Source organism: Oncorhynchus nerka, linkage group LG12 (assembly GCF_034236695.1).
Source record: "Oncorhynchus nerka isolate Pitt River linkage group LG12, Oner_Uvic_2.0, whole genome shotgun sequence".
Lineage (NCBI taxonomy): Eukaryota > Metazoa > Chordata > Actinopteri > Salmoniformes > Salmonidae > Oncorhynchus > Oncorhynchus nerka.
In genome coordinates this window covers 44,160,046-44,177,246 of record NC_088407.1, presented here as the reverse complement: position 1 = coordinate 44,177,246, position 17,201 = coordinate 44,160,046, and the positions used below count along the sequence as shown (strand labels likewise).

The following is a 17,201-nucleotide window of genomic DNA, read 5'->3' as shown; positions in this document are numbered from 1 at the left end:
ATTGAAATAACAATATTAATATAGGAGTTGATTTTGAGCATCCAGTCCATTTTACTTGGCAGTATACTGTGTTTACAGTATCCTTTGGGTTTGGCTAGGGCACTAAACAGTGAGATATTGTTGTCTGTTCTATAAAAAGCCACCTGAAAGCAGCCCTGATTACCGTAATGAGCTTAAGGTCTTACAAGTGTGATTTTTTTCTTTGCTTTAATGTGCCATGTGCACACTGAGGAGTTCACTGAAAGCCTCTCTAATCCTTTCAGCTTCTCGTCCTCTACAAGTACACAGGGATGTTGTTCCATAGGACAAGCTGTAAGATGTTGATGTTATGCAAAAGGGAATTAACAGAAAACATGAAAATGGATATGTGGATATTTTGTTTAAACCTATCTATGATAGGCAAGAAAATAGGACACTTTTGAATGGATTTGTCCCTGTTTTGTGTTGTTTGTCTTCTTTTTTGTAAGGATAAAGAACCTGCCAGTATCAACAAGTCTGTCGCGGATTGGAGCCATCTGAAGATGACAGGTGCAGCTGATAGCTAAGGACCTTGGCTATTATTCTCTTTCCTTTGCGAAGGTTATTTCCCCTCCGTCTTTGTGGGAGTTTCACAGAATTCTTGTTCACTGAGGAAATCAACTTAAATTGAGCTGCCGCAATGGGCTGTTCCCCGTCTAAAGGTAACAATTTTCCGGGTCAGGCCACCTTTAGGAGGGGAAGGACACTACTACCAGGGGGCCAAGAGAGTCAAGGGAAGTCCCAGTCTGATGATGGAGGGAGTGGAGGTTCCTCCGGAACAGGAGACACAGATGGAGAGACTTGGGAGAGGGGAAGTGGGGAGAGTAGACTGGCTGGTCAGAATTACGCTGTTCAGAAGGACGCACCTTCAACCCCACAGAAAAAAAGACCCTCCCTGACCGAGTTGGTTCCAGAGGGGGTCATCCTTGACAAAAAAGTGGGGACTCAAGAGACAGGGCCACATGTAAAAGAGGAACAAGGAGATAGGCAAGATATGGCTGACAAAAAGGGTGGACGAAAACCAAAGAAAAATGGCAAAGGAATCAAACCGACCAAAAAGAAAGAGAAGGAGAAGAAATCTCCCCTTGTGGAGCAGAAAGTTGATTTTCCGGAACCTTTAGTGAAAGCCCACCAGGCTGTGTATGCCTATTTAAACCCAAGCATCAGCAAATATGAGATTCTGCTGCGGCTCCTGGACCAGGTGACCCAAACCCAGGTGTCTGTGCAGCCAATGGTGACCTTCATGGCTATGCGCTACGAGGAAATCAACCGAGGGCTGGAGGAAATGGCAGACGAGGGTGAAAGGCTTCTGAAGGACAATGGGGAGCATCTCGCCTGGCCAAGCCCAATAAAAAACCTATCCAGTTTCACCCCCCTCAAGTCTGGATCCACCAATGCTGAGTCTTCACCAGACCTCTTGCAGCAGCTACTTCAGTATACCACTCAAAGGATGCAAAATGTGGGTCAGTCTGTGGGTGGCATTGGGGACTCTGCCTTAGAGGAGGCGGCTGAGTATTTCATCTCTGTCTCTGAGCTGCTGGAGGAGAAATTAAAAGCTAAGCGTAATGTAGAGACAAGACTGATGCAGTTGCTGACCCGCATTGAGGCTGCCTCACTCCGTACGACCGGACCAGAGGACTCTGCATTGTTCAGTGAGGACAGTGGAATTGGGGCCGAGAGCGAGTCACTAGCTGGGTCTGAAAGAATTCATCGTGAAAGCTGTGAGTACACTGCGACCAACCAAACCACTCCTTACAGCCCTATTGGCAGCAATGCTACCCTAGTCCGGCAAGGGGCACCAAGGCGAAAGTTTACCAAGAAAGTTTGTCCAACCAACTCCCTAAACTCCATAGACTCAGCCTGCACCAGAATGAGTAAAGAGCAGAAAGACACAGAGTCACTACTAGGATCTGCCTTTTTAAATGATGGTGAGGAGGATGACAATGATGATGAGGAGGGGGAAGAAGAGGGAGAAGGTGGCAGGAAGCAATCTTACTCCTCACCATCTGATCCTAACCAGCAACCTAGTCGCCTGGCACCCAGGTGCATAGAGAACCATCAAAATGTGGAAATGACCCTGAAAATGAAAGATGCCATAAGTGGTCAGATTAGATTTGTTCCCTCACAATGTGACAGTGCCAAAACTAAACCAACAGACAGCCCCAAGACCAGCAGGCGCCAGTGGACAGAGGGGGAGGAGCGATCCCCAAAAAGGCCCCGAACCGCAGCCCCTGTACAGAGGGCAATTAAAAAGACCCCTGTTCCCAAAGAGGGCCGTTCACAGTCTGTAGAATCCCTCCGCAGCAAAGGTGAAGATCCAACATTGCTTGAACTAGAGAGTACGCAGAGGGATCTGAGTCAGAGGCTAGAGAGGATGAGCAAAGGCAGGATGGAAGAGAATGCCAAGACAGGTCCCACTAAACAGAACCCAGGATATACTGCAAAGTCCCTGGCATCCAAACGTCTACAATCCACCCTGCGGAAGATCAACAACACTTTTCCAATTCAGGACCAGGCAGTGCTTACTAAGCGTAGCTCCTGGGAACAGGGGGCAAGCAAGGACATGGAGGAGGAAAAAGTAAGGAAAGACAAGAAAACCGCCAAGGGGCTGTTGAAAGCCACCCCACCTCCTAGCTCTCCACTGTCACCTCGTCTGTCCTCAGGGCTGTACCGGGGAAGGAATTCTGTCAAAAGGCTGATTGACACCTTCAGCCAGGGGGTGGAAGAGCCCAACCAAGAGCCCTCCAAAATGTTAGGGCCTATCAAAGGTGTTCGAAAGTGTGGGGTCCCTGTTATGCCTGGAGTAGGTGACATCGAGGCTATTCTGAGCAGTGGGGTCAGCAGTAGGACAGATGACTTAGACGTACAAAGTCTGCCACCCCCTCCTCTTGAGGTCCTGATGGACAATTCCTTTGAAGGTGCACAAAGCCTCACAGTAAGCGACGTAGACGATGGGGTTGTTAGTAGGGGCCGATCCCCTATTCCCAAGATGGCTATTGCATCTCAGAAGCTGCGTGCTTCCATGCAGTCTGTGCCATTGCTACCCAGCAGAGGCAACCTGCTCCAGGGCTGGAGCAGCATGCCCCCTGTCTGGACTGTACGGCAGAATACCTCTGCTAGTTCCAGGGTTAGCCACAATGAGCCTCAGCTGGAGGTAAACCCAGAGACAGAGGAGGCGGCCACTCTCTACAAGCAAGCCAGAAAAGTAATCCACTTGCGGCACTCCTCAGAGTCTTCGATGGAGAAAAGTCAGGATGTGCCCAAGTGGCCCTCCCCCAATCGAGCTGCATCGGGATGTAGACAAAGCGATGACAGCCCCTTTAAGACAGTGCCTCCCACTTCAACCGTCAGTATCCAACCACCTGCCACCCTGCCTGTATCTAGAGCTTGAATACTGCCTTCCACACCTTCAACCCCAACCTGCTTGCATCGAAGATTCCCCAGTCCCCCCACATTCAGAAAACTGTCTATGCTTCCATCCTCAACCAGCCCTCCGGTCATTCGCAAACTTCCCACCCCACCACCACTTCAGAGAAGACTCCCAAGCTCACCTGCCTCAAGACAAGTAATGACCCCAAACTCCAGCTCTTCTGGCTCCACACATTCTTTCAAGGCACCCTCACCACCAGCGTCCCCTAGGGTACAAAGATGGAGACGAGAGAACAACAGCGAGGACTCCACCTCAGGGGCTTCAGCTATCTCTCAGTTATTAAGTAACGCTCGCTCTGTTTTCTGCCCGGCCTCACCCTCACTGTTTGAGGCCCAGCCTTGTCCCGTACCCCGCCCCCCACAGACTTCACCGGTGGCCTCTCCTTAGGGAGCCTGCCACAATCTCCCCATGTCCGTGCGAGGGCCACAGCCTTTCATCCGACGCAGCCACTCAGACCAGAGGCCCAGTCTAAGCCTGCCACCCAGGGCAACCATCATCTCATTCGCAGAGACTTGTGGGAGTGAGCCAGCCATCAGCATACACGGGTGAGTGTCAATGTTTCCCTCTAACTAAATATCTCTCTTTCAAAATCCAATAATAAAGTAGTATGCTCCCACTAGTCGTATGCTCTAATATCTTTCAATTCATAAATCGATGTGTTCCCATGCAAATTTATCGAAGGAAGGGTATGTCTATGATTTAGGATATTGCAATGAGTATTTGTTTTCCTCAAAGAAGGGAAAAGCCCCCTGTCACTCTCCTTGTAGTCAAAACTCTCTCTCTGCTGTAGCACAGTATGGGATCACTAATAGGGAAACAAGATGAACCAAGAATTGGCTGTCTTCATGAGGCAATTATCATCCTGTTTTAGTAAAAACTGCAAATGAAAGAACAAGGCATGTGCATCATGTACCCCTCTATTTAAAAATAGTCAGCACATATGGTCCTTTCTGCTCCATTCAACTATTCTATTGACTTGATTCATTTCACAATAGCCATAAGACTATGTGCTCTATGCTCGACTAAAACTATTTTCACAAATCACAAATATTAAAATGCATGACCTCTGAAATCAAGTTTACTAATTGTGGGCCATGTTAGACAGGTTTCTACTTTCGGGTTTTCATCTTCAACTTGTTATGGGTTACATAAAATGACAACTGCATTCATGCTTGAAATGTAGCATTCTTTTATCTTATCACTGAAGTTGAAAATACTATTGGAGAAATTATTTACTAATCTCAATGGTTTTTCAAAGTGCACCCTTGTCTCTTTTTATGAAATCAATTTGTACTTTTTTGGTGTTTAATGTCACCCAGATTCAGAAACAAATATTAGAGGGAAAATGTAATGGATTCACACACTTGTCATGGTGTAAACATTTGAGCACATATTTAATTTTTTTGAAGCCTGCTGGTTTCGTTGAGCTATTTATATAAAACCACTTGAGAGGAAATTATGCTTGATAAGATTATACATAACCATTATGGTTTGACTACCAGCATGAATGTCATTTGAAATCTATGACCAATATAGCTGATACAATACAAGACACTTGAAAACTTACTCCCAAGGTTTCAAGTCACAGTCTTCTCCTTTTGGTAACCAAATCATAAAATCTATATAAATAGTTGGAAAACAACCATCTACACTTCTCCAAAGTGCAGTGTTTTGTGTTTTCAGGCTTGAAGAAGTTCGATTAGTTAATTTTACTAAAATAACTGACATACATTTGCAGGGGAGTGTGGCTCTCGGTGCCAAGGGTTAGTTGAGCCACCAGGGCCGGCTTCAGGCATAAGCGACATAAGCAGTCGCATAGGGCCCACGGGCAAAAAATATATACTTTTAGGAACTTAGTCGAGGTCTCAACTTGCTGTTGAAAGTTAGAATAGTAGAATACACAAGGTGCCATTTTAAAATGTGGTTGTGCATCAGCACTTTTTATCACAGAGAGTCACTAAATTAAAATGTCAGCAAGGCAGCTAACTAAACTTTGAGTAATTATGGCCGAATACCAACTGTGCATGGCCAGGGGTGGGCAGGTCCCTTGATTTTGTTAGTCATTGACACTCAGATATCATTAACACGTCTTGGCAAACTGTGTAGAATTGTAGGAAATTGAAAAATGAGTAGCATCGCATGAAATGTGTAATAAAACTATAGTATACTATAGTTAGTATATATACTATAGTAATTAATATAGTGTTTCTGATGATAATAGTATACTGTAGTATTTACTGTAGTGTTTTTCAGACTGATGTAATTTACTATTGTAACGGTTTTCTGTATGTGAAGGAGAGTCAGACCAAAATGCGGCGTGGCTATTGCGATCCATGTTTAATGAAACAAAGTAAACACGAATCAAATACAAAAACAATAAACGTAACACGAAAACCGAAACAGCCTAATACTGGTGCAAAGTAACAAGGACAATCACCCACAAAACCCAACACCAAACAGGCTACCTAAATATGGTTCCCAATCAGAGACAATGACGAACACCTGCCTCTGATTGAGAACCATATCAGGTCAAACATAGAACTAGACAAACTAGACATGTAACATAGAATGCCCACTCAGCTCACACCCTGACCAACCAAAACATAGAAACATACAAAGCAAACTATGGTCAGGGTGTGACAACTATAGTGTTTTTGTTTTTAATATCTTTGACATAGAAGTGGAGGCTTTCTCCTTGAGGAAACCCAATTGAGAAATACTAAAGAGCACATTTTCCATAACCTGTAGGTATGTAGGTAGGATTGGGTCTGACGGGATAATTCCAAGCTCCTGCTCTTTCTACAACCTGTAGGAGACACAACATATGGTCTATACTGTAGGTTTCTCACTTATGGGTGGCACAAGATGAAAGGGAAGGGTATCTGGAAATTAAATACTGCAGTATTTACTATAGTAAAAAGATTGTTGCGTTTTAGAGGACATTACTGTAGTAATTTTAACAGTGATATTTTTATTGGATAATAGTGTAGTATTTACTATAATATTCAAGTATTACACATGATTATGTACATATTCTTTATCCCTTTACACTTGTGTGTATAAGGTAGTAGTTTTGGAATTGTTAGGTTAGATTACTCGTTGGTTATTACTGCATTGTCGGAACTAGAAGCACAAGCATTTCCCTACACTCGCATTAACATCTGCTAACCATGTGTATGTGACAAATAAAATTTGATTTGATGATCGAGGATATTACAGTGTGTAGTATAGTATTCTACAGTTTCCTGTATTTTACTACAGAATTGTATAGTAAGTACTGTAGTATTCTATAGTAAGCAGTTCATTTTGGCTGCAACATTTTCTCTACTCCCAATGGTAAAATGAGTAGGATAGCAGGAAATGTACTACAGTAAAAAACAGTGCTGTATTATTAGTTAGTTAATAGTTATTGAGACCACTGTAATCATTACAGCAACACAGCTGTATTATATAATTACAGTAATTTGCTTGCAACTCTGCTGCCATACTGAAAATGCTGAAAATGTACAGTAATTTACATTATTTACAGTATGTTACCGTAATCCTTTTATGGTACCAAAACTCGGACTGTAATGTTTTAACGGCAATTGTAATGAATAAATGAATGAAATTCATTGAGGGAAGGTGGGGTTTGTATTTTACAGTATTTACCTGTAACAGCATGGGATTGGTGCAAGCAGGTTGGCTGCTAGGTAATATATTTTCATATTACAGCATATCAAATATGTATACTGAGTGTACAAAACATTAGGAACACTTGGTAACTAAAACTAAAACTAAAACTATGATCCTGTTAAATCCAATCAGTGTAGATGAAGGGGCGGAGACAGCTTAAATAAGTGTCTGTAAGCCTTGAGGCAATTGAGACATGGATTGTGTATGTGTGCCATTCAGAGGTTGAATGGGCAAGTCAAAAGAGTTAAGTGCCTTTGAACAGGGTATTTTACAGTAGTAGGTGCCAGGCGCATCAGTTTGAGTGTGTCAAGAACTGCCAAGCTGCTGGGTTTTTCACACTCATCAGTTTCCTGTGTGTATCAAGAATGGTCCACCACCCAAAGGACAGCCAGTTATAAAGGATTTATCTTGACACAACTGTGTGAAACATTGGAGTCAACATGGGCCTGCATCCCTGCAGAACACTTTCGACAACTTCTTGCCCATGCCCCTTCAAATTGAAGCTTTTCTGAGGGCAGAAAGAGCTGTAACTCAATATTAGGAAGGTGTTCTTTAATATCACTTGCACTTATAGAGGCCTTGGCAAAGGTTTCCAAACTTGCAGGGAGTACAGGGCAAAATAGACCAAGGACATGGGAAATACTCAACCATTAAAGGTTGTAAGCTTGCTGCCACTCCATTCTGTCCCCTATACACATTTTATTGTTTGGGACCTACAACCACAAATCAATTGGTACAGTACTTTCACTTACAGATGCAACAAATGCAGTGTCTTACAAGGCACGCCTCAAAATATGTAGATGAGACAGAAACAACAATACCATGCACCATGTGGTAAAAAGGTTTTTACCGCTCCAAAAACATGGTAAGGTACTGTATTCTGTGGGGAGGAATTGCAGTACCATTTGAAATACATGAATGTACTGTTAAACCAACATTTAATTGGAATTTACGGTATCATTTACAAATTACACCTAAAATAACCATTGCGATTTACAACAATGTAGTACATTGCTATTAGTTGTATTGTATAATACCGTTAAAAAATATATATATAAATGAACAGTGTATTTAACCAAAGAAGAGGATTCATTACAACACTAATTCAAAACCTATATCGTGTTGGGTGAAAGAGAGACAAAGAGATACATTAAAATTGGGATTGGGTAGAATCCTCGATCTACAGTGCCTTGCAAAAGTATTCATCCCCCTTGGCGTGTTTGTTGCATTACAACCTGTAATTTAAATGTATTTTTATTTGGATTTCATGTAATGGACATAAACAGAATAGTCCAAATTGGTGAAGCGAATTTTAAAAAAACAACAGAAAAGTGGTGCATGCATATGTATTCACCCCTTTGCTATGAAGCCCCTAAATAAGATCTGGTGCAACCAATTAGCTTCAGAAGACACATCATTAGTTAAATAAAGTCCATCAGTGTGCAATCTAACTGTCACATGTTCTGTCACATGATCTCAGTATATATACATCTGTTCTGAGAGGCCCCAGCGTCTGCAACACCACTAAGCAAGGGGCACCACCAAGCAAGCGGCACCATGAAGACCAAGGAGCTCTCCAAAGAGGTCAGGGACAAAGTTATGGAGAAGTACAGATCAGGCTTGGGTTATATACAAATATCCAAAACTTTGAACATCCCACGGAGCACCATTAAATCCATTATTCAAAAATAGAAAGAATATGGGACCACAAAAAACCTGCCAAGAGAGGATCGCCCACGAAAACTCACGGACCAGACAAAGACAAATCAGAGAGGCAACAAAGAAAACAAAAATAACCCTGAAGGAGCTGCAAAGCTCCACAGCAGTGATTGGAGTATCTGTCCATAGGACCACTTTAAGCCATACACTCCATAGAGCTGGGCTTTACAGAAGAGTGGCCAGAAAAAAGTAATTGCTTAAAAAGCAAAAGGCATGTGGGAGACTCCCCAAACATATGGAAGAAGGTACTCTGGTCAGATGAGACTAAAATGTAGCTTTTTGGCCATCAAGATAAATGCTATGTCTGGCACAAACCCAACACCTCTCATCACCCCGAGAACACTATCCCCACAGTGAAACATGGTGGTGGCAGCATCATGCTGTGAGGATGTTTTTCATCGGCAGGGACAGGGGTCCACCTTCCAGCAGGACAATGATCCTAAGCATACTGCTAAAGCAACACTTGAGTGATTTATGGGGAAACATTTAAATGTTCAGAATTTAAATGGTCAGAATTTATGGAATGATGGATGGTGCTAAATACAGGGAAATTCTTGAGGGAAACCTGTTTCAGTCTTCCATAGATTTGAGACTGGGACAGAGGTCCACCTTCCAGCAGGACAATGATCCTAAGCATACTGCTAAAGCAACACTTGAGTGATTTATGGGGAAACATTTAAATGTCTTGGAATAGCCTAGTCAAACCCAGACCTCATTCCAATTGAGAATCTGTGGTATGACTTAAAGATTGCTGTACACCAGCGGAACCCATTCAACTTGAAGGAGCTGGAGCAGTTTTGCTTTGAAGAATGGGCGGAAATTCCAGTGTTTAGATGTGCCAAGCTTATAGAGACATATCCCAAGAGACTTGCAGCTGTAATTGCTGCAGAAGGTGGCTCTACAAACTGTTGACTTTGGGGGTGTCACACCCTGACCATAGTTTGCTTTGTATGTTTCTATGTTTTGGTTGGTCAGGGTGTGATCTGACTGGGCATTCTATGTTGGATGTCTTGTTTGTCTATTTCTATGTCTGGCCTGATATGGTTCTCAATCAGAGGCAGGTGTTAGTCAATGTCTCTGATTGGGAACCATATTTAGGTAGCCTGGGTTTCACTGTGTGTTTGTGGGTGATTGTTCCTTGTTCTGTGTTTTGCACCAGATAGGACTGTTTAAGGTTTTCGCACGTTTGTTGTTTTGTTAGTTTATTCGTGTACAGTTTCTTTATTAAAGTAGAATGAATAACAACCACGCTGCATTTTGGTCCGCCTCTACTTAACCTAAAGAAAACCGTGACAGAATCACCCACCACAGCAGGACCAAGCGGCGTGGTAACGGGCAGCAGCAGGAGCAGCGCGAGAGAGACTTCTGGACATGGGAGGAGAATGATTGGGAACCATATTTAGGTAGCCTGTTTGGTGTCTTGGGGTGTGGCACACAGGAAGTGTGGCGAAGCCAGGTAGGAGACCTGCGCCAACTTCCTGTGCTTACCGGGGGGCTGGAGAGACCGGGCAGGCACCGTGTTATGCTGTGAAGCGCATGGTGTCCCCAGTGTGGGTGCATAGCCCGGTGCGGTACATTCCAGCTCCGCGTATCGGCCGGGCTAGGGTGAGCATCGAGCCAAGTGCCATGAAGCCGGCTCTATGCATCTGGTCTCCAGTGCCTCTCCTTGGGCCAGCTTACATGGCACCAGCCTTGCGCACGGTGTCCCCGGTTCGCCTGCATAGCCCAGTGCGGGCTATTCCGCCTCGCCGCACTGGCAGGGCGACCGGGACCATTCAACCGGGTAAGGTTGGGCAGGCTCGGTGCTCAAGAGCTCCAGTGCGCCTGCACGGTCCGGTCTATCCGTCACCGCCTCCACGCACCAGCCCTCCGGTGGCAGCCCCCCGCACCAGGCTGTCTCTCCGGCTCATCCTTACAGGGGCTCCCGCCTGTCCAGCGTTGCCGGAGCCTTCCTCCTCTCCAGCGCTGCCGGAGTCTCCCGCCTGTCCGGCGCTGCTGCCGGAGTCTCCCGCCTGTCCGGCGCTGCTGCCGGAGCCCAGAGGCGCCAGAGGCCTCAGCCCAGAGGCGCCAGAGCTTCCCCCCCTCTGTACCAAGCTTCCCCCTCTGTCCGGAGCTTCCCACCCTCTGTCCCGAGCTTCCCCCTCTGTCCCGAGCTTCCCCCCCTCTGTCCCGAGCTTCCCCCCCTCTGTCCCGAGCTGCCGCCCCTCTGTCCCGAGCTGCCGCCCCTCTGTCCCGAGCTGCTGCCCCTCAGTCCAGTGGGGTCATTAAGTAGGGTCGCCGTGGCTAGGAGGCCACGGAAGCGGACAAGGTGGGGGACTAAGACTACGGTGAAGTGGGGGCCACGTCCAGCACCAGAGCCGCCACCGCGGACAGATGCCCACCCAGACCCTCCCCAATAGGTTCAGGTTTTGCGGCCGGAATCCGCACCTTGGAGGGGGGAGTACTGTCACACCCTGACCATAGTTTGCTTTGTATGTTTCTATGTTTTGGTTGGTCAGGGTGTGATCTGACTGGGCATTCTATGTTGGATGTCATGTTTGTCTATTTCTATGTCTGGCCTGATATGGTTCTCAATCAGAGGCAGGTGTTAGTCATTGTCTCTGATTGGGAGCCATATTTAGGTAGCCTGGGTTTCACTGTGTGTTTGTGGGTGATTGTTCCTTGTTCTGTGTTTTGCACCAGATAGGACTGTTTAAGGTTTTCGCACGTTTGTTGTTTTGTTAGTTTATTCGTGTACAGTTTCTTTATTAAAGTAGAATGAATAACAACCACGCTGCATTTTGGTCCGCCTCTACTTCACCTAAAGAAAACCGTGACAGGGTTTATGCATGCTGAAGTTCTTTTTTTTTGTTGTTGTTGTTTGTTTTTACATTTCTTGCTTGTTTCACAATAAAAAAACATTTAGCATCTTCAAAGTGGTGGGCATGTTGTGTAAATCAAATGATGCAAAGCCCCAAAAATATATATTTTAATTCCAGGTTGTAAGGAAACAAAATAGGAAAAATGCCAAAGGGGGTGAATACTTTCGCAAGCCACTGTTATGAACAGGGGAAAATCTATTCGGGGTTAGGGGATTCAGAGGCGGTGAAACACAGAACGGAACAGTTTGAGCAGGAGAGCATCGAGGAGAGAGAAGTCAGCAGCTGCTGAAAATATTCTGAAAATATTCCGTTTCAAGGAGATATTTACTAAGCTTCATGTGTCTCACCCGAGTACCCTCCAAGCTCGTCATCAAGCTCGAGACCCTGGGTCTCGACCCCGCCCTGTGCAACTGGGTACTGGACTTCCTGACGGGCCGCCCCCAGATGGTGAGGGTAGGCAACATCATCTCCACCCCGCTGATCCTCAACACTGGGGCCCCACAAGGGTGTGTTCTGAGCCCTCTCATGTACTCCCTCTTCACCCACGACTGCGTGGCCACGCACACCTCCAACTCAATCATCAAGTTTGAGTACGACACAACAGTGGTAGGCTTGATTACCAACAACGACGAGGCGGCCTACAGGGAGGAGGTGAGGGCCCTCGGAGTGGGGTGTCAGGAAAATAACCTCACACTCAACGTCAACAAAACTAAGGAGATGATTGTGGACTTCAGGAAACAGCAGAGGGAACACCCCCCCTATCCACATCGATGGAACAGTAGTGGAGAGGGTAGCAAGTTTTAAGTTCCTTGGCATACACATCACAGACAAACTGAATTGGTCCACCCACACAGACAGCATAGTGAAGAAGGCGCAGCAGCGCCTCTTCAACCTCAGGAGGCTGAAGAAATTTGGCTTGTCACCAAAAGCACTCACAAACTTCTACAGATGCACAATCGAGAGCATCCTGGCGGGCTGTATCACCGCCTAGTACGGCAACTGCTCCGCCCACAACCGTAAGGCTCTCCAGAGGGTAGTGAGGTCTGCACAACGCATCACCGGGGGCAAACTACCTGCCCTCCAGGACACCTACACCACCCGATGTTACAGGAAGGCCATAAAGATCATCAAGGACAACAACCACCCGAGCCACTGCCTGTTCACCCCACTATCATCCAGAAGGCGAGGTCAGTACAGGTGCATCAAAGCTGGGACCGAGAGACTGAAAAACAGCTTCTATCTCACGGCCATCAGACTATTAAACAGCCACCACTAACATTGAGTGGCTGCTGCCAACACACTGACTCAACTCCAGCCACTTTAATAATGGGAATTGATGGGAAATGATGTAAAATATATCACTAGCCACTTTAAACAATGCTACCTAATATAATGTTTACATACCCTACATTATTTATCTCATATGTATACGTATATACTGTACTCTATATCATCTACTGCATCTTTATGTAATACATGTATCACTAGCCACTTTAACTATGCCACTTTGTTTACATACTCATCTCATATGTATATACTGTACTCGATACCATCTACTGCATCTTGCCTATGCCGCTCTGTACCATCACTCATTCATATATCTTTATGTACATATTCTTTATCCCCTTACACTTGTGTGTATAAGACAGTAGTTTTGGAATTGTTAGTTAGATTACTTGTTGGTTGTTAATGAATTATCGGAACTAGAAGCACAAGCATTTTGCTACACTCGCATTAACATCTGCTAACCATGTGTATGTGACAAATAAAATTTGATTAGATTTGATTTGATTTGTAGATTTTAATCTACAGTCGGCATACGCTTTTACTGTAAAAAAAGGCAGTATGGTAGTGAAACTTTTACAAGAAGCTGCCAATTACAGTTAATAACAGTAGTCTTCTGGTTTTTACCCATAATGCAGTGCAATCTACAGCATTAATTCCATAAACACATTTAATACAGTGCAGTCAAAAATGTGATTTCCTGTATTTTATGTATTTTTCCACACTATGAGGTTGAATACAGTGAAATTGTGAAAAATGTCAATTTTGCCACAGTGCAGATCATCAGCGGTACAGATTGAATCAAGCTCAAAGACACTCACACAAAGTTCTATAGATTCTCTGTTTTACTAGAAAACCACTAGGGCAACATTAATGCTGCAAAACTGGCTTGTTTGGATGTTGCGGAACTATTCCCAGCCAAATGACATAAGGTGGGTGAGAGGGGAGCTTTGCATAAAAAAATTTAAGTTCGTTAAGGAGATTACGGCACAATGATGAGACATACAAGACTGATTGTGAATTTTCAAAACCATTCAAGTACCCTGACCGTTCCGTTTTGAGTTACAATGATTAACTGTTTTAAAATCATTATGTTTTCACTGTGATCTTGCTACTGTGAAGTCATAACACTAGATTTTGTGTGCTCTCTATTTTCCTCATCCAGGTAGCCAACAGTAGTATGTAGCTAGCTAATCCTTAACACATTATTCCACTACTGACTAACAGTAGCTTGTTCTGCCCGGTGCTAACTGGTTGCTGACCAACCTGTGATATTTCTCTAATCCTCAAACCACCTCTTCATTTCACTCCCATAGGCTGGAGGACGAGCCAAACAGAGACGACAAGTCATGGGACAGCAAATCGGACTTTAGATGGAATGCCCGCTCTGCTTCGCACCCAGACCTATGCATTGTGGGTCAGAGCCTTACATTGTGAATGAGGGGGCTGGTTAGTGGAAGACCAAGTCGGATTACGAATTAGCAGGAGGATTTAATACTTTTTTTTCACTGGGAGTGCTGATTCCAAGAAAGCTTCTTTACCAGGTGGTACCACTACCCACTACTCCCTTTAATTATTTTCAGAGACATTTTTCTATCATGTTATTGTATTCTGGATTCAGCGTGCTTGTGTGTGTGTGTGTGTACGTGTTTATTTTTCATTTTATAAACTCTCTTTCTGACTTATATTTTCCATTAAACATTTTCAACTCCATGTTTCCTATTTTGGTTTGTCAAAGTATTTTTCTTGTTTTTCTATATTGATTTTTTCCAATAAAAATGTGCATACATGAACAACTTTGACATTTGGAATCAAATCGACACTATGGAATTCAATCAAAACGCATACTGTACTACTTGTTATTGCTTTTTGCACAACATTCAATTTACAGTCATATATCATATCTGAATATCTAGAACAATTATGTCAGATCTCGTACTTAGCTATCATTCTCATTTTAATGGGGATTGTTATGTTTAAGTCTTAAAGAGGTCTCAATAAATTTATTAAGGATTTCATGTTCTCTCCTGCTCTATCTTGGTACCATTTCATAATTTTGACACCCATCATTAATCTTTTTTTCTCAATAACATTCTCAGTCTTTTTCTCCTTGTTTAATCTCTCTGTGCTTTGTTCTTTGTAAGGACTTGCCTTTAGGGTTGTCATTGTCACTTGTGGTATGGGACTGCAGCAGTTACTGTAAAGTAGCACACTCTGTGTGGGTTTAAGTTTCAGTGCTGGCCTGTAGGTTGTCAGCAAGTGTTGCCTTCAGAGCCATATCTAGTTGACTCACTGCCCAGCATAGGTACTTAGTGTGACATGCCTGGTCCAATCCCTCAAGTCAGTAAGTCAACACAGGAAGGAGCAATGGATGGGTAGTTCATTTATTTCCTAAGCTGCAATGATGGGACACACACAGTATGGATGAATGGTCAGTAGTTGACGGGATATCAATAGCACTCCCACAGCAATTCTCCATAAATCTACTGTATAATATACTAACAAAAGAAACAATCGAAATGTCTATCAAAGTCATTGTGATCATATAGTGGATTTAACCATTTATAATAATTCCTAATATACTATAATACATTAAATACATTGTTTCCATGTGTAATCTCATATTTAGAACATCAGAATAAACATCCATTTTAGTATTCAAAAGATATCAAATTAACCAGAAATGACTCAATGTCACACTCTTGTGGCGAAGAAATATAATAGAATGTAACCTAGAATGTACCACATATTTTCCTAAACTAACAAAACCAGGCTAAAACACTGCTAGCTGGTGCTCATGAGTTTATTAAACATATACAGTGTGGCAAAAAGTATTTAGTCAGCCACCAATTGTGCAAGTTATCCCACTTAAAAAGATGAGAGAGGCCTGTAATTTTCATAATAGGTACACTTCAACTATGACAGACAAAATTAGAAATAAAATCCAGAAAATCACATTATAAGATTTTTAATTTATTTATTTGCAAATTATGGTGGAAAATAAGTAGTTGGTCACCTACAAACAAGCAAGATTTCTGGCTCTCACAGACCTGTAACTTCTTCTTTAAGAGGCTTCCCTGTCCTCCACTCATTACCTGTATTAATGGCACCTGTTTGAACTTGAAAAGACACCTGTCCACAACCTCAAACAGTCACACTCCAAACTCCACTATGGCCAAGACCAAAGAGCTGTCAAAGGACACCAGAAACAAAATTGTAGACCTGCACCAGGCTGGGAAGACTGAATCTGCAATAGGTAAGCAGCTTGGTTTGAAGAAATCAACTGTGGGAGCAATTATTAGGAAGTGGAAGACATACAAGACCACTGATAATCTCCCTCGATCTGGGGCTCCATGCAAGATCTCACCCTGTGGGGTCAAAATGATCACAAGAACGGTGAGCACACATGGGGGGACCTAGTGAATGACCTGCAGAGAGCTGGGACCAAAGTAACAAAGCCTACTATCAGTAACACACTACGCCGCCAGGGACTCAAATCCTGCAGTGCCAGACGTGTCCCCCTGCTTAAGCCAGTACATGTCCAGGCCCGTCTGAAGTTTGCTAGAGAGCATTTGGATGATCCAGAAGAAGATTGGGAGAATGTCATATGGTCAGATGAAACCAAAATATAACTTTTTGGTAAAAACTCAACTCGTCATGTTTGGAGGACAAAGAATGCTGAGTTGTATCCAAAGAACACCATACCTACTGTGAAGCATGGGGGTAGAAACATCATGCTTTGGGGCTGTTTTTCTGCAAAGGGACCAGGACGACTGATCCGTGTAAAGGAAAGAATGAATGGGGCCATGTATCGTGACATTTTGAGTGAAAACCTCCTTCCATCAGCAAGGGCATTGAAGATGAAACGTGGCTGGGTCTTTCAGCATGACAATGATCCCAAAACACCCTGCCCGGGCAACGAAGGAGTGGCTTCTTAAGAAGCATTTCAAGGTCCTGGAGTGGCCTAGCCAGTCTCCAGATCTCAACCCCATAGAAAATCTTTGGAGGGAGTTGAACGTCCGTGTTGCCCAGCAAACAGCCCCGAAACATCACTGCTTTAGAGGAGATCTGCATGGAGGAATGGGCCAAAATACCAGCAACAGTGTGTAAAAACCTTGTGAAGACTTACAGAAAACGTTTGACCTCTGTCATTGCCAACAAAGGATATATAACAAAGTATTGAGATAAACTTTTGTTATTGACCAAATACTTAT

At 43.8% G+C, this 17,201-nt stretch overlaps 1 protein-coding gene across 1 annotated transcript; it reads left to right on the top strand.

Moving 5' to 3' along the window:
• The first annotated feature begins 283 nt into the window (after positions 1–283).
• Positions 284–14,910, top strand: LOC115138259 (photoreceptor cilium actin regulator-like). Its single transcript, XM_029674936.2, is given in 2 exon segments — positions 284–3,993; positions 14,304–14,910. Coding segments are annotated over 2 exon segments (3,456 nt in total). The 5' UTR covers positions 284–658; the 3' UTR covers positions 14,425–14,910.
• Positions 14,911–17,201: the final 2,291 nt, after the last annotated feature.